Below are 18,475 nucleotides of genomic sequence, written 5' to 3'. Positions count from 1 at the left end.
TGCTCCATGTTTGAGCCTAAAAAACATTCATCTCTCTTGCTTAAAGATATAGACATTTCACCAAAAGTATGTGAGAGTGTGTTTACAAGCTGAAGTGCTAGAGAGCAGATGATTGCAATTTAGGAGAACTTTGATCCTTTTTACACTTGTTGTAGATTTGGGGAAATTACAATTGACATGAAGGTACCTTTCTCAATACTAAAAAATGCTATGATTCTGTTGACCCTTTAAGGAACACCATCCCCCGGTAACTGGTGATGTTACAGAATTACAGCCACTGATTAGAGTATAGTCTGTACTTCCTGACAGGAAGCGATGTCGTTCATAAACTAAAGGAAATGGAAATTTAGTCAGTAACTTAACTCTAGTGAAAAAAATTCCCAGGTTTTTCTCCTGATACTGTCCAAGTTTAGTGGCACCCCCAAAATATACATGGAAAAAGAGGTTTAGTGTAGGTGATCTGTGTGGAATGGAGGATCTTGAAGGTATCTTTGTAGCATTTAATCTAAGAATATGCTAAGGCCAACTGTCCTGATCAAAGTTTGCAAGAGGCTGAAAGATCAAGAAAAGTCAAAGTCAGCTGTTGGCGCACTTTTGCTTTAGAAGAATTAATAGAGAATAGAAACACCATGTTAGTCATTCAACCATGTCCTACTCTATGGTCCCACCACATGCACTATAGCCCACCAGGCTCCTCTGTTTATGGAATTCCCCAGGAAAGATTACTGGAGTGGATAGCCATTCCCTTCTCCAGGGGATCTTCCTGACCCAGGGATCAGACCAGGGATCAAACCCATGTCTCCTGCGTTGCAGGCAGATTCTTTACCATCTGAGCCACCAGGGAAGCCTGTTAATGTTTTATATAAAAACAAAAAAACAAAAATATGTTCAATTCCTTATTCCTGGCTCCCCATTAGGATTTTTCTTATTTTATTGGGAACACGTCCTTTTATTATTCACCTTCTCTTGCTTTATATCAAGAAAATATACAAGAATATGTTGCTAATTAGTAAATAGAATCCTATGAAAAAACTATCAGTTATATATCCTTTGATGTAGTCATATAATAATCCATGGGGTTGCAAAGAGTCAGACAAAACCGAGAAACTAACACTTTAACTTTACACAGCAGAAGTTGAACAGGACTGCTTCTCCCTCAGCTTTTACAGCGGAAAAGCCCTCGACTCTGGCCTTCCATCCCCCACCCTCTTCCTCCCCTCTCCATAGCAACAGGTCCTGTGACTCAGGAGATCCCCACGCTCCATTCAGAAGTGCCCCCAGGTGACACTGCTAGGGACACTGGCAGCAGCGAGGCACCAGCGACCCAGGAGGTACAGATGGCCAACACTTCTGACAGAGGCAGTGAACTTGCCAAATCTCAGATACAACTGGAGGTAGGGCAGGTAGAAGAAACCAAACAGCTGCGATATAGCGCCACCTACTGGAACACATAGAAAGAACTCTAATTTCTAAAGGGAGAATCATTAGAATTAAGGTTTTAATTTTTTTTCTAAGTTTTACCTAAAGAAGAAAGGTGTTCCTTCAGATGTACCAGTAAAGGAACAACCCATCAATCACCATGAAGCACCACTGTTACATGGTATCACAAAGAGAAAATGACAGTTCTCCAGGAACCAAACGTAAAGTCATGCACTATTGTGATCTGATAAGAGTATTCAAAATAGCAAGCTACAAGAAAACCCAGAAAGGCAGTTCAGTGAGCTCAGGAATAAAAGTGATGAGCAGAAGCAATATGTACAAAAGAGGTAGAAACTCTAAAAAAAGAGATAAACCGAAATTCTACAGCTGAAGAAATCAATAAATTAGATGAAGAATGCATTAGAAGCATTGGAAATAGAGCGGAGCACATGGAAGAGAGAATTAGTGAGTTTAAAGAGAGAAATCTAGAAATGATACAAGTAGAAGAGGAAAGAGAATCAAGATCTAAAAACAAATGAGGAAATTCTATAAGAACTATCTGACTCTTTTGCAAAGGAAAAATTAGGATAATGGGTATTACAGAAAAAGAAAAGAGGGAGAAGAAAGTAGAGAGTTTGCTCAAAGAAATAATAGCTGAGAAATTCTTAAACTTGGGAAAGGAACTGGATATGCAGGTTCACAAATCTAAGAACAAACCTAACTATCTCAATGCAAAATCACCTCTCCAAGACACATTATATTAAGCCTCCAAAAAATTAATGACTAAGAGAATTTTAAAGGAGGCCAAGGAAAAAGGATGGTATATGCCAAAGGAACCCTCATTAGACTCTCAGCAGATTTCTCAGCAGATACTCCACAGAAAGGTGAAATGACAAACTCAAAATTCTGAAAGGTAAAAACTGTCAGTCAAGAATAGTCTAACCAGCAACATTATCATTCAAGTAAGAAGGAGAAATAAAGGCCTTCCCAGGAGAACAAAAGCTGAACAAGGCCATCAACATAATCCTTATAAGAAACGTTAAAAGTGCCCTTCTACCTGAGACAAAAAAGCAAAAGTACACAAAACTTAAGGAAGTGATATATTGACAGACAGAATCGGAAAATTGCAACTCTTTATCACAACAGATTTTTAAACACTTATTTATAGTATGAAGGGGAAATTGAGAAAAAAAGTAGTAAAAACAGCTATAACTGCCTCAATTTGGTAACAAGTTCACAACATGGAAAGGGGTTTTGAGACAACAGAAACAGAAGCGAGGATGAGGAGAAGGATGGAACCTGCCTGGACAAATGGAGATACGATGATGTCAGCAGAAAAAGGACTATTTTATCTGTAAGACATTTTATATAAACCTCATGGTAACCATATGCTGTAAATCTAGAGCAGAGATATGAAACAAAAAAGAGGAAACAGAAAAACATTATGCAAAATCAACAAACTAAAGTGGCAGACAGAAGCACAAGGAAAAGGAAGTACAGAGCAGCCAGGAAAGATCGAATGTTGGTACTCTGCTCAGTCGCTCAGTCGTGTCCTACTCCGTGCGACCCCACGGACTGGAGCCCACCGGGCTCCTCTGTCCGAGGGATTCTCCAGGCAAGAATACTGGAGTGGGTTGCCATTTTTCATTTCTCGATAATCACACTAAATGTCAATGATAGGAATTCACCAAACACACATGATGGTTGGATGGAGTAATGAACAAGACCCAATGATGTGCTGTCTCTAAGAGATGCACCTCAGCTCTGAAGACAAATGTAGGCTCAAAGTGAAGGGATGGAAGGTGAGGCTCCAAGGAAATGTCAGCCAGAAGACAGTGGTGTAGCCTCACTCATATCAGATAAAATAGACTTCAAGCCAGAAAGATGACAAGAGACAAAGATGGACATTTTAGAATGGTAAGGGGAACAATTCACTAAGAAGGCATAACAGTTAATGATACATGTGCACATAACATTGTTGCTGTTTAGTCACTAAGTCGCATCTGACTTTTTTGTGACCCCATGGTTTGTAGCCCACCAGGCTTCTCTGTCCACGGGCTTTCCTAGGCAAGAGTACTGAAGTTGGCTCTAGTTCCTTCTCCAGGGAATCTTCCCAACCCAGGGATTGAGCCCACGTCTTCTGCATTGGCAACTGGATTCTTTACCACTGAGCTACCAGCGAAGCCCACACAATAACACAGAAGTACCCAAATGCATAAACCAAATGTTAACCTGTCTAAAGGAAGGGATTGACAGCAATACAATAATGGTAGGGGATTTTAACACCCCACTTATATCAGTGGACAGATCATCTAGACAGAAAGTCAACAAAGAAATAGTGGCTTTAAGTAAAATATTAGGCTAGATGTAAAGACATTCCATCCAAATGCAGAAGAATACACATTCTTCTCAAGTGCACATGGAAAATTTTCAAGAATAGACCATATGTTGAGACCAAAAAAGAGTCTCAATAAATTTAAGAAGATTCAAATTATAGCAAATATGGGGCTTTCCAGGTGACACTAGTGGTAAAGAACCCACCTGCCAATTCAGAAGAGGTAGGAGACACTGGTTCTATCCCTGGGTCAGGAAGATTCCCTGGAGGAAAGCATGGCAACCCACTCCAGTATTCTTGCCTGGAGAATCCCATGGACAGAGGAGCCTGGAGAGCTATACAGTCCACCGTGGGGCACAGAGTCGGACATGACTGAAGTGACTAACGATGGTGTGAAAATAGAAATCAATTACAAGAAGAAATCTAGAGAAGTCATCAATATGCAGAGACTGAACAACATGCTAAGAATAGCAGATAGGTCAATGAAGAAATCAAAGAAGAAATTTTTAAAATACTTAAAGATAAATGAAAATTAAAAAATGAAATACCAAAATCTTTGGATGCAGTTAAAGAAATACTGAGGGACACTTATAATAATACAGGCCTAACTCAAGAAACAAGAAAAATCTCAACTAAATAATCTAACATTACACTTAAAGGAACTAGAAAAAGGACTTCCCTGGTGGTCCAGCGGCTAAGACTCTGTGCTCCCAATGCAGGAGGCCAAGGTTCTGTTCTTGGTCATGAATCTAGATCCCACATGCCACAACTAAGACCCTGTGCAGTCAAATAAATAAGTAAATTTTCTTTTTTTTTAAGGAACTAGAAAAAAGAATAAATGAATCCCAAAGACAGTAGGAAGCAAATACTAAAGATCTGAGTGGAAATAAATGAAATAGAGACTAAATAGGCAATAGAAAGGATTAATGAAACTGAGAGCTGGTTCACTGAGAAGATAAATAAAATTGACAAATCTTTTTTTGTAATTGACAAATCTTTAGCTAGACTTACTAAGAAAAAAGAGAAAAGGATTTTATAAATAAAATCCAAAATGAAGGAGGAGAAATAACATCAGATACCACAGAAATACAAAGGATTATAATAGAATACTGTGAACACTGTACTCCAACAAATTGGACAACCTCGAAAATAAATTCCTAGACTCATACGACCTTCCAAGATTGAATCACGGAGAAATAGAAAATCTGATAGACCAACTACTAGTATAGAGATTGAAAGAGTAATTAAAAACATCTCAGAAAACAAATATCTAAGAGCAGATGGCTACAGAGGTGAACTCTACCAAACATTCAATGATTTAATACCTATTCTTCTCAAATTATTCCAAAACACTGAAGAGGAAGGAATGCCTCCAACTCATTATATGACCCAACACTACCCTGAGAGAAAAACCAGGTTTGATACACACAAAACACACACACACACAAACAAAATTATAGGCCAATTTCTGTGATGAGCATACAAGTAAAAATCCTCCACAAAATATTAACAAACCAAATACAACAATACATTAAAAGGATCATACACTGTGATGTGGGATTTATTGCAGGGATGCAAGGATGTTTCAACATCTGCAGATCAATCAACGTGATACACCACATTAAAAACTGAAGGATAAAACTTACATGGTCATTTAAAGAACTGCATGAAAAGCACTTGACAAGATTCAACACTGATTTATGATGGATCTAGAAGGAACAGAGCTGAGCATAATAAAGGCTATCTATACAGCACATCCACAGTTTACTTCATACTCAACTGGAAAATTTCTAGTAATTTTATACATATGTGCAAATACCACCACAATCCAGTTTTAGAACATTTCTAACACCCCCAAAGGTTTCCTGTTTACAGGTAGTTTTTACTCCATTCCAAGCTCTAGAGACCCAATGACTTGCTTTCAGTCTGTAAATTTGCTTTTTATAGATGGTTCATGTATATAGAATCCTATGAAAAGTAGTCTTTTGTGTTTGACTTATTTCTCTGATAATAGCTCAGTTGGTATAGAATCCTCCTGCAATATAGCAGACCCTGGTTCGATTCCTGGGTCAGGAAGATCCCCTGGAGAAGGGAAAGTCTACCCACTCCAGTATCCTGTCCTGGAGAATTCCATGGACTATACAGTCCATGGGGTCACAAAGAGTTGGACACAACTGAGCACCGTTCACTTATTTCCCTTAGGCTATTTTTTAAGGTCATCCACTTTGCAGCATGTATCACAAATACTTTTAGATGTTTTTCACTTGTTCTTTTTTTATTGCTAAATAGTTTTCCATTGCATAGATACAATGCATTTTGCTTTTCCATTCACTAACTGATGGATATTAAGATTGTTTCCAGTTTTGTGTTATAAAGACTAATATTGCTATGAACATTTTCATATGTGTGTGTGTGTGAAGTAGCCATTTTGCTTAAAAGAATGAGTTTGGGTTATTCTTGACAAACAACTTGAAACTCTCTGTATTACTCTAAACCTCAAATGTCCAGGGATCTAATTCTGGACTCATATAGCAAGTAATAGGGCTTCCAAGGTGGCACAGTGGTAAAGAATCTGCCTGCCAATGCAGGAGATGCAAGAGATGGGTGTTCAATCTCTTAATCCTCCTCAAGAAGATACCCTAGAGTAGGAAATGGCAACCTACTCCAGTACTCTTGCTTGGAAAATTTCATGGACAGAGGAGCCTGGTGGGCTAGAGTCCCTGGGGTCGCAAGGAGTCAGACATGACTGAGCAACTGAGCACACACGCATAACAAATAATAAGTCAATGCAAAAAAGTGCTTGGTAAAATAGATGTATAATAGATTTTAGCATTTTAAGAAGTGAGTAATTCCTGATTACATGTCCTTTAAAAAAACAATTCCCTGAAAAATATAGTTTTCCTCATAAAATTAAGAGCCAGCATATATTCTAAAATCAAACAAATAATCCTCCTGCTTATTTGCTTTTGAGGTGGAAGGAAGTGGCTTATGGCTGGTACTTAAGTCTCAGTGCTAAAAAAAAAAATCCCTGAAATGACACTGTTATTTAAATACCTATCATCCTTCATGAGGCAGTTACAAAAATACAATCGAATAGTACCAGACACTGTATTTCCATGCTGTAAAATCATCCTCCTTACCTCATGGACCATTTCTTTCTCTTAAAAGAGAAAGATGATTTTAAACCTCTCCTTCCCTTGTGCATCAGAGGAGGCAGGCCCATGTCACCAAGGGTGAAACGTGATTTATGTGAACTGCCGTCGTCATCTATGATCCTCCTAATTGTGAGGAAGTGGGTCTGCTGGGAACACTAAGGGAAAAGTTTGGTTGCTTCTCATAAAACCACATGAGAAGCAACAGTTCTCTTTTCCTGCCTTTCAGATCATTGGTGATGCCATTGGCCTTATAAATCGACCAACTCTGGAAATTCCCTATCTTGGTCTATCCATTATGTGAGATAAGTTAAAGGAAAGTAAAGCTAATTAGATTGGATTCTTCTGCTATTAGTAGCAGAAAGTGTCTTCATAGATATATTCATACTATAGACCTCAGTTCTACCTTGTAATTTCACACCACAGGTCTCAAACAAAATGAAACACTTATTTATTCAAATCAGAGAATAAAATGACAGTAAAGTTGCAACCTTGGGATCAAATAAAACTTATCCCAACTGTATGCACACGGCAGACATGATTTATCAAATCTCTACAGGATGATAACCTGTTTCACACAAATAACACATAGTATAATTAACATACACAAAAACAAACTTTGAATTTGCTTGAAAATAATAGATGTGCAGGACTGTGAAGAATTCAACAATTACTTTGTAATAAACTTCTGAACAGTATTACCTACTGTTTCAATTTAGTTTGCATTTGAAATTGACTCTTCAGATGAAATGGGCTTCCCTGATGGCTCAATGAGTAAAGAACCCGCCTGCAAGGCAGGAGACACAGGAGACGTGGGTTTAATCCCTGGATCGGGAAGATCCGCTGGTGGAGGAAATGGCAACCCGCTCCAGTATTCTTGCCTGGAAAACATGGACAGAGGAGCCTGGCAGGCTACAGTCCATGGGGTCACAAAGAGTTGGACACGAGTGAGCATGCACATTGACTTCAGAGGGAATACAATAGCAGAATACACCAACTTTGTCAGCAATTTAATTGCCTAAGCCTGAGCTAGGAGAAAGGCCTTAATTCCTTCTATCATGGTGGCTTCTTGAGCTAGGAGAAATCACCATGGTTTCTGAGCCTATCCAACTCTTTTATGTTATTAAAGTCTTTGGAACTTAAAACTATATACTTACTTACCATTATAGTTCAACAATCGTTTATGCAAGGGTCAAAAAATTTTTGATTTACTTTTCTAGCTTGTTTTCTATCATATACTTTTGGTCAAATTTGTTTGAATCATTCCAGTTTGCTTTTAGTTTTTAAGCATCACTTTGTTAATCTTTTAATTTAAAATTATTTTTATTACATAGAATATTTGAACGTTCCTCTAGTTAAAACTATTAAATGAAATAAATTCAAAAAAGTCTGACTTTCATATTTGTCCCCTTTAATCTATTCTCTCATTTGCCCAAAAGATAACAATTTTTTAAAAATAGTTCTGCCATTGTTTCTATTTACAAATGTAAGTAGATGATAGATAGATATTCTCCTCCTCTATCTTAGTTTTTAAAATGTTATAGACTGTACAAATCTAAACCTACTGAAAGTACATTTTGGGGATTATTCTAGAGTAGAAAATCTCATTTTTCTTCCAGTTGTAGGATATTTTTTTGTTTGGATGAACATCCCTGTATTCATAAATTTTCCTTTGTTTTTCCGAATTGTTTCTGATTTCTGCTAAGATAAGATCCATACTGGATTTTCCTGTAACAGACAGTAGTTTATCACACACTCTGGGGGGACTCAGAAATGCATATTTTCCACTAGAGTTGTGGCTTTGTCTTAGTGGCCTTCTGAAACCTACTTATGGGGAAGAATACACCCCAGCCACAGCATCAGCCTGTCACTGATGTTTATCTTAGAGACAGAAAAAGATTTAAATATTGAAGCCCACTATTAGTCTAATTAAAGAGGAGTTCAAGGAGTGAACTAACCCAGGATTAGATACTTTGTTTTAAAATCATGGCAAAGGAGAAAAAAAAAAAAAAAACAGGAATATACATTTTGTAACTTTTAAATAATAGCAGATTACTATAAAGTGTGTTTATCTTTGAGGTTGCAAAGATGTGGGAAACCACCATGATAGAGGGAATTAAGGCCTTTCATCTAGCCCTGGAAAACATGCCTGACGACAGAATGTAGAAAACTCAAGGAAAAAACAGGGAAGGGAGCAAGGAAACCTCCAGATCCACAAATGACCAAATTTAGGAATATATAAGAAATAATAACCATTATTGTTTTATGATGCCACTCTCCACTTCTGTTTTCTTTCTACTTCTTTCCTTGAAACTGTATAAAGCAGATGATTGCCAGTCCATATTTATTTGAGATAAAAAGTTATATAATAATATGGACAGAAGATCCGAGGCACAGGAGGCACTAAAGGTTGAAAACAAAGGGGACCAGGAAAGAATGAAGATAAGGTATGGTGATCAATACTGAGAACATCCAGGTCAAACATGGGGGCCAAGGAAACCAGCAAGAAGGACATTTTCTGCAGGGTCACTCAACCAGGAGCAATCGAGATCCTGAGAAGCACTCTTGTGGAGGAATAGGAGCCAAGCAGGAGACCTTTTCAGGCCGTGAATAAGCTGGGACAGAAGGTTCTTCTTTGAGTGTTACCATCTTCACTTCAGCTCAGGGGTCCTTCAGGAAGCAGAGGACAGTGTCATTTCCAGTCTTACTTTACAAGCAGCACTTCCCCTTGTCTCTGCCTCTCAGAGCCTTCTGTTAAAGCATTGCAGTAAGAAGGGGAAATTTTCTTAAGTCTCCTTGGGCCAAAGCCACTTTACAGTTCAAACCTTCTGTTTAGTGGACAGAAGAAGCTTCAGTGTAAACTGCATGATCAGAAGTCAGATCCACAGTCTTTCTCATTATTTCTGTCTCCTGTCTTGTCCCCTCTACCATCTGCTCTAGGAGACTAAATATGATTCTAAAAGAGAGTTAAGAAGCATTACCTATAGGCTGAAGTGCAGGGTGTCCTGGAAAAGAGGAAGAAAGACATATAGTTAAAAGATGGAGGTAAATCCATCCCCAAACACAATGTTCCCAGACCCAGAGCACTCTCCTAAGATTTCTCTCACACCACAGCCCACATCACTGGATGCCAGGATAGAGAGAAACTGAAGCTTCTCTCACACAAACCCATTGTAATTTCATCAGCCTTAGTGTCTCTTCCCGCATTTGCCCCAGGATCTCCACCCCAAATTTCATGTGTGTTAACCATTTTCTGATTGTTATGGGCCATCACCTTTCATGTTTCAACCATGGCTAATCATGGACTGTCAGTGTCTGGATTTTCAGGAAATTTGAGGTAACTAGGTAATGACAGACTTTGTACAGGGTCACCGAACCACCCGAGCAAAGTCACATTTCTTCTCCCAAAAGCCTGCGAGGAATATCATCTGCCAACTGGTTCCTCACCTTTCTTACTCCTGAGGTGGATGAACAGTCCCACGCCAAGGAAGAGCAGACCCAGAACAAAGCCTCCGATTCCACTCATCAGCTTCCTCTGAGCAGAGTCAGACTGTGCTCCTGAGAAAAGAAGCTAATTTTAGTCATTTTTATCCCAAATACAACTTCTCTATTTCAATCTCCAAGACTGAGAATTTTTTAGTGTATTTTTTTTTTTGGTTGAAGGATAATTGCTTTACAGAATTGTGATGGTTTCTGCCAAATGTCAACATGAATCAGCCAAGGTATACATATGTCCCCTCCCCCTTGAACCTCCGGCCCATCTCCCTCCCCATCCCACCCCTCTAGGTTACAGAGCCCCTGTTTGAGTTCCCTGAGTCATACAGGTATCTGTTTTACATATGGTGATGTAAGTTTCCATGTTACGCTCTCCATACAACTCACTCTCTCCTTCCTTTCCCCGTCCCGTGTGCATATAAGTCTGTTCTCTATGTGTGTATCTCTACTGCTGCCCTGCAGAAACTTTCAACAGTACCATCTGTCTAGATTGCATATATATGTGTTAGTGCATGATATTTATCTTTCTCTTTCTTACCTACTTCACTCTGTATACTAGGTTCTTGGTTCATCCACCTCATTAGAACTGACTCAAATGTGTCCCTTTATATGATTAAGTTTCTGCCAAATGTCAATTTGTATATACGTACATTGTATATAGGTACCATTCATTTTATCCATTCATCTGTTGATGGACATCTAGGTTGTTTCCATGTTCTAGCTATTGTAAATAGTGCTGCAATGAACATTGGGGTACATGTGTCTTTAATTTTGGTTTCTTCAGGGTATATGCCTAGTAGTGGGATTGCTGGGTCATAGGGTGATTTTATTCCTAGTTTTTTAAGGAATCTCCATACCACCTTCCAAAGTGGCTGCATAAGATTGAGAAATTTTTATTAAACTTTTTATTTTGTATTGGAGTATGGCCAATTAACAATATTGTGACAGTTTCAGGCAGACAGCAAAGGAACTAAGCCAGACATATACATGTATCCATTCTCCCCCAAGGGAGAAGGAAATGACTCCCCATTCCAGTATTCTTATCCGGGAAATCCCATGGATGGAGGAGCCTGGTGGGCTACAGTCCATGGGGTCACAAAGAGTTGGACATGACTTAGCGACTAAACAATAACAATTCTCCCCTAAACTCCCCTCCCATCCAGGCTGCTACATAACATTGGGCAGACCTATTATAAGACAGAGAGTTTTGAGAAGAAGGAAAGAAGGCTGCCCTGGAAGAACCAGAATAACTGGCAATTCCTACAAAAATTTGTCTTAAAAATCACACAGAGTAGCTTCAAGATTCAGGCACTGAACTCATTTAAACATTGCAGTCCTGATATAAGGCCACAGGACTTCAATATTTAGTAGGTGAGGAACCTGGGACAGAATGAGGTTAATTAGCTTGTGTGTGGTGACAGAGCCAATAAAGGGCATAGCTGAGGTTGAACTCCACTCACGTCAGGAAGGTTTGTATGCTGTAAAGGCTGCACCTTTTCTCAGATCACAGTGAACAACTCAGAGCAACAGTGTCGGAAGTACAAGCCCAGCTGGAGGCAGGGGACTAGTGCCCAGGTTACAGGGTGACCGTGACTTGAGATTTCATGGAGGCTCAGACCAGGGATACCTCTTTTCTCCTTGTCAGGAAGAAATGCCTCCCCAGGGGGTGTAGGTATTTGGAGAAACTATGCCAAGATATCCGTAAAGTATCAGAGGATTTCTATCACAGGATAAAGGACTCCCCCAATAACCTCAGCTGAAGGACAGGAGAACAAGGAGCAAATGAACACATGTTGTAGGGAGAGGAGACACCTGAAATTCAGGGGAAAGCAAGCCCCCTCCACGGTGGGTGAGGGACATATGAGATAGAGAGCTTCTCACTCCATTCCACTGTGAGAGGGCTCGTCCGGCTGGGGTGCTCCACTTGGCAGGTGTAGACCTCTCCACTCTGAGGAACTGTTTCAAGCATCACCATGGTCTGGAAGGTCCAGTCTCCATTCTGGATCAGGCCTGTGGAGATCACCCCAGCCTCCTCTTCATGGCTGTTCCAGAACCACCTGACTTCAATGTGGCCTGGGTAGAAACCGTTCACAGAGCAGACCAGGAGGTTGTGGTGCTGCAGGGGCTGGGTCTTTGCAGGATACACAGTCACTGTAGGCTCCACTGGGAGAGAAAAAGTGGAGGGAATCAGTGAGCAAGACAAAGTGAGTCTCCTTGATTGGCTGCCTTTCTAAACCAATCACCAGAGCAGACTGCAGTCTCAGGTAGGCCAGACAGGCCATTTGGCCCAACTTTAGGAGCTAGTACTGTGAGCCTTGACTTTAATTCTTACAGCACTGGCCCATTACATTTAAAAGATGTTGAAAAAATATGTGTGTGTGTGTTTCATAGCATGAAAAATAATTCATTGTTGAACTGAAGCATTTACAAATCTTTCAAGGCATACAGTGTACTGATTTCTGAAGCCAGACAGACTGGATTCACATCCAGGCTCTTCCTCTTAGTGACTGGGAGAACTTTTACATTTCCACGTGCCTCAGCTTTCTATCTATAAAAGGGTATTATTATCCTAATTTACCTCTCAGCACTATGTGAGGATTATTCCATGTGAAGTATGTAAAACAATAACTGGAACTTAGTCTTCAATATATGTTAGCTATTGTTATCCTTGTTTAACTGAAGAGAAAATATGAATCAAAGTGTCGATAAATTAGGGAACAGCAGTGGGGTAGGTGTGGATATAGAACATGACATCCTGGGAAAGCTGTCTCCAGGCACTCACACCTTAGAACATCTCAGAATGGTTCCACCCTGGGAAGAAGGAAAGACACGGGTGATTCTCTAAGTCTATGAGTTGAATCCCAAGAAAAACTTGAGTCCTGAAGGAGAGGTAAAGCAGGAAGCAAAGTCACTAATTAAAAAGAAAAAAGTCTTTGACTTTCCTGGTGGTCCAGCGGTTAAGAATCCACCTGCCAATCCACCCACTGGTTCAGGGGACGCAAGTTCAGTTCCTGATCTGGGAAGATCTCACGTGCTCCAAGGAAACTAAACCCGTGCCACAACTACTGAGCCCACATGCTGCAACTGCTGAAGCTCCCACATCCTAGAGCCCATGCTCTGCAACAAGAGAACTCACTGCAGTGAGAAGCCCATGCACTGCAACCAGAAAGCAGTCTTTGCTCGCTGCAACTAGAGAAAGCCTGCACGCAGAAAGGAAAACCCAGCACAGTCAAAAATTAATTAATCTTAAAAGAGTACAAAACTTAAAATTTCTTATAATTGTATAACCCCAGAACCAGCTCCAATCTGGCCCTATTCTGTTTCAAGCAAGATACTGAGTTGCTTTTCAGAGACGAAAGAACAAAACCATGAGTCGTGCAGCTGAAGCACGAGCAAAGGTGAAAATCTGGACCCAGAACCAGTTTCTCCCTGACCACAGAAGCAAAAGATGCAGATGTGAAGCAAAGGGTCCATCATCCAGGAAGATGTGCTGAAGCTCCTGTACCACAGCTGACCATGAATGTCCAAGTTCCACAGCCCTTTGTTGGGTAGCACAATCACAGACACCTCAATGCCCTCTTCTCCTCTCTAACCACCTAGAGGGTTAGTCACTCAGTCACGTTCAACTTTTTGCGACCCCATGGACTGTAGCCCGCCAGGCTTCTCTGTCCATGGAATTCTACAGGCAAGAATACTTGAGTGGGTAGCCATTCTCTTCTCCAGGGGATCTTCCCCAGCCAGGGAATCAAACTCAGGTCTCCTGCACTGTAGGCAGATTCTTTATGTCTGAGCAGCCAGGAGAGCCTAACCGCCCCTCCCAGTCAGTATTCCTCCATATCCCCTTCCCCTTTCTGCCACCTCACCTCTCCCACAGTCTGCCACCATCTTTCCTTCCTGCATCCGTCCTCCATACCTCTTACCCTCTCCGGTCCTCTCAGACCCCCAGCCCCTTCCCCCGCCACATGCTCTCTCCCCTCTCACAATCACACACTGTCTCCCCGACAGCATGTGAGACTCCCAGTCTCATCTTCTCACAGCAACTTTCCTAACTTGAACTTGCTCACAATCCAACACTCACCTGGACGTAGCCTCTGTCTGTGTCCTCCTGTCTCTCTGTCTCTCTGTCTCTCTCTCACACACACATTCCTGCACACGTGCACGCACACACACACAACCTCCCCGAGGCCACCCACTGGCCTCGCTCACCTCGGCGCTGCCTCAGGAAGCTACCAATGCCCTGGTAGTTGGATCTGCACAACGTGTCCACCTTGGCCCGCATCTGCTCCATGAAGTCCTTTTGCTGGTTCCAGTACTCGGCGTCCAGCCTCCCCAGCTCCGTCAGGGCCGTGAACTCCCCCACATCGCTGTCGAAATGCACATCCTCCTGCGTGTTGTAGATGTATCTGGCAAAGAACCGCATCCGCTCCAACCCGTTGGAGAAACGACACTCACCCTTAAACTGATGGATGAAATGCGCTGTGAAGACGTGAAAGATCTGATCACTGGGCGGGCTCCTGGAAATGACTGACTGCAACGCCCACCAATGGGCGAGGGAGAAGGGGGTCGCTAGGAGAGAAGGGAGCACTAGGAACTCCTTCATTGGCTCCACTGGCACCCCTAATTACCAGCACTCATGGTTCATCTTTCATCTGCAGGATCAATCCAGACCATGGTGGTCGGGGAAGGCCTCTCTGATTCTAAGCCATGTGGGATGCAGTCAGCTCTGCACTTGGCTGGAGACCTCCAAGCCTGAGCTGGGCCAGGATTTACCCCATCGCTTCCACCTCCTGAATGCTTTCACCAGAAAAACACTCACTGCTCCTTCCTCTCATCCCACAGCCCTTCATCAGTTCCTGAAACACTTCCTTACCTGGTGCTGACCTTGTGCCAGGCCTGTGCTGCTGCCCCTGGGAATCCAAAGAAGGAAAAACAGACCTCTCCCCTACCTTATCTAGGAGTATAACATTTAGTGAGACTGATGGACGAAACCCAACCATGCAAGAGTTAATTACACAAGAGTCAGAAATATCAGAAGAAAAGTTAGGAGTTCAGGAAGAGAGAATAATTACATTAGGGTGGCAGAGAAGTTGTCTCAAAAGATATTTAAGACATGACATGACACAAATTTGTAAATCAACTATGAAAGTGAAAGTCACTCAGTCGTGTCCAACTCTTTGCAACCCCAAGGACTGTAGCCTAACCTCTTTCGGAATATAAAAACAAACATTTGATACAATGTGTGTGAGCTCAGTCATTTCAGTCCTATCCTATTCTTTGCGATTCTATGGACTGTAGCCCACCAGGCTCCTCTGTCCATGGAATTCTCTAGGCAAGAATATTGGAATGGGTAGTTGTTCCCTTCTCCAGGAGATCTTCCCCACCTAGGGATCGAACCCAGGTCTCCCACATTACAGACAGATTCTTCACCAGCTGAACCACCGGGGAAGTTCATAATCAACTATACTTCAGTTTTTTGTTTTTTGTTTTTTAAAGATGTGACATGAAAGTTAGCTTTAGATGGCTGAAGACAAGAAGTGTGTGTATGTCTGGGAGAAAAAGGAGGCATGTTTCAGGTAAAGGTAGTAGCATGTGTAAAGGCTTGAAAGAGATGATGAATTTCTGCAGGAATCCAGAGGAAAACTTCTCACTTGCACAGAGAGTGAGGAAGCAGGGTGAAATTTTTCACTAGAAAAATCACAGAAGCCAGTTTTTAAAAGTCTTATAGTTGATGTTAGGGTTTTGAATTTATGATAAATGGGAAACTTTTGAAGAGTTTTAAGGAAATTAAAACCATGATCCCAGTATACTTCTACCTTTCCTTTTTGGAATTTCCAAATCCGGATAGCTCGAAAAACCAATTTATTTTTTAAATTTGGTGACAGAACTCTTTTCAAATTTGACCTGATTAGGTAAGAGATCAAATATGTCTCTTAGGTGAGGGTGGCTATTCTAAACATTGTAGGCTGTCTACCAGCATCTCTGGCCTCTACTCACTTGATGTCAGAAGAAACCCTCAGTGTAACAACCAAAAATGGCTCTCAGTTCAGTTCAGTCACTCAGTCAGGTCCGACTCTTTGTGATGCCATGGACTGCCCCACACCAGGCCTTCCTGTCCATCACCAACTCCTGGAACTTGCTCAAACTCATGTCCATCAAGTCGGTGATGCCATCCAACCATCTCATCCTTTGTCATCCCCTTCTTCTCCTGCCTTCGATCTTTCCCAGCATCAGGGTGTTTTCAAATGAGTCAGTTCTTCCCATTAGGTGGCCAAAGGATTGGAGTTTCAGCTTCAGGATCAACCCTTCCAATGAATATTCAGGACTGATATCCATTAGGATGGACTGGTTGGACCTCCATGCAGTCCAAGGGACTCTCAAGAGTCTTCTCCAACATCAATTCTTAGGCATCAATTCTTAGGCACTCAGCTTTCTTTATAGTCCAACTCTCACATCCATACATGACTACTGGAAAAACCATAGCTTTGACTAGATGGACCTTTGTCGGCACAGTAATGTCTCTGCTATTTAATATACTGTCTATGTTGGTTGGAGCTTTTCTTCCAAGGAGCAAGCATCTTGTCATTTCATGGCTGCAGTCACCATCTGCAGTGATTTTGGAGCCCCCAAAAATAAAGTCTGCCACTGTTTCCCCATCTATTTGCCATGAAGTGATGGGACCAAATGCCATGATCTTCATTTTATGAATGTTGCTGCTCCTGCTGCTAAGTCGCTTCAGTCATGTCTGACTCTACAGGACCCCATAGATGGCACCTACCAGGCTCCCCCATCCCTGGGATTCTCCAGGCAAGAACACTGGAGTGAGTTGCCATTTCCTTCTCTGAATGTTGAATTTTAAGCTAACTTTTTCACTCTCCTCTTTCACTTTCATCAAAAGGCTCTTTCTTTACTTTTTCTTCACTTTCTGCCATAAAGGGTGGTGTCATCTGCATATCTGAGGTTATTGATATTTCTCCCAGCAATCTTGATTCCAGACTGTGCTTCATCCAGCCCAGCATTTCACATGATGTACTCTGCATATAACTTAAATAAGTAGGGTGACAATATACAGCCTTGATATACTCCTTTCCTGATTTGGAACCAGTCTGTTGTTCCACGTCCAGTTCTAACTGTGGCTTCTTGACCTGTATACAGGTTTCTCAGGAGGCAGGTCAGGTGGTCTGGTATTCCCATCTCTTTCAGAATTTTCCACAGTTTGTTGTGATTCACACTGTCAAAGGCTTTGGCGTAGTCAATAAAGCAGATGTTTTTGTGGAACTCTCTTGCTTTTTTGATGATCCAACGAATGTTGGCAATTTGATCTCTGGTTCCTCTGCCTTTTCTAAACCCAGCTTAAACATCTGGAACTACACAGTTCATGTACTGTTGAAGCCTGGCTTGGAGAATTGTGAGCATTACTTTGCTGGTATGTGAGATGAGTGCAATTGTGCAGTAGTTTGAACATTCTTTGGCATTAGCTTTCTTTGGGATTGGAATGAAAACTGACCTTTTCCAGTCCTATGGCCACTGCTGAGTTTTCCCAATATGCTGGCATATTGAGTGCAGCACTTTCATAGCATCATGTTTTAGGATTTGAAATAGCTCAACTGGAATTCCATCACCTCCACTAGCTTTGTTTGTAGTGATGCTTCCTAAGGCCCACTTGACTTCACATTCCAGGATGTCGGGATCTAGGTGAGTGATCATTACCATCATGGTTATCTGGGTCATGAAGATCTTTTTTGTATAGTTCTGTGTATTCTTGCCACCTCTTCTTAATATCTCCTGCTTCTGCTTCTGGCTCTAGATATTGCCAAATACTCGGGGTTAAGGAGTTGGGGGAAGTGTTGGTGATCTGTCACTGGATGAGTTCAACTAGTATAAATCATCTGAAAATATGTGGTCAATAGCCACGGTTAATTTTGGAGTACTGAGAATTACATTAAAAGTTTTGCCAATATTTTATCTGTTGAAAATCTTGTTCCTATATGAAATTTCTGTTTTTAAAGAATCCACTCCCAATGAAGAGATATTTTTCCAGCAAAATAAATTTGAGTATGACTTACTTATTTCTTTG

At 41.2% G+C, this 18,475-nt stretch overlaps 1 protein-coding gene across 5 annotated transcripts in view; it reads right to left on the bottom strand.

Moving 5' to 3' along the window:
* BOLA-DRB2 (histocompatibility complex, class II, DR beta 2) overlaps positions 1-18,475 on the bottom strand; it is a 33,015-nt gene that overhangs the window by 10,102 nt on the left and 4,438 nt on the right. For 3 of the 5 annotated variants that reach the window (XM_059880594.1, XM_024984085.2, XM_024984086.2), the window contains 4 exons: positions 14,608-14,877; positions 12,283-12,564; positions 10,354-10,464; positions 9,888-9,911 (listed from right to left, as the gene is read on the bottom strand). In XM_059880594.1, the coding sequence (XP_059736577.1) occupies positions 9,888-9,911; positions 10,354-10,464; positions 12,283-12,564; positions 14,608-14,877 (687 nt within the window). Of the gene's footprint in view, positions 1-7,335; positions 9,577-9,887; positions 9,912-10,353; positions 10,465-12,282; positions 12,565-14,607; positions 15,680-18,475 lie in introns of those variants that run through there. The other 2 variants (XM_059880595.1, XM_059880593.1) reach the window with 2 other exon arrangements.

Source organism: Bos taurus, chromosome 23 (genome assembly GCF_002263795.3).
Source record: "Bos taurus isolate L1 Dominette 01449 registration number 42190680 breed Hereford chromosome 23, ARS-UCD2.0, whole genome shotgun sequence".
Classification (NCBI taxonomy): domain Eukaryota; kingdom Metazoa; phylum Chordata; class Mammalia; order Artiodactyla; family Bovidae; genus Bos; species Bos taurus.
Note: the sequence above shows the minus strand (reverse complement) of the source record. Positions and strands in the feature narration are given on the sequence as shown.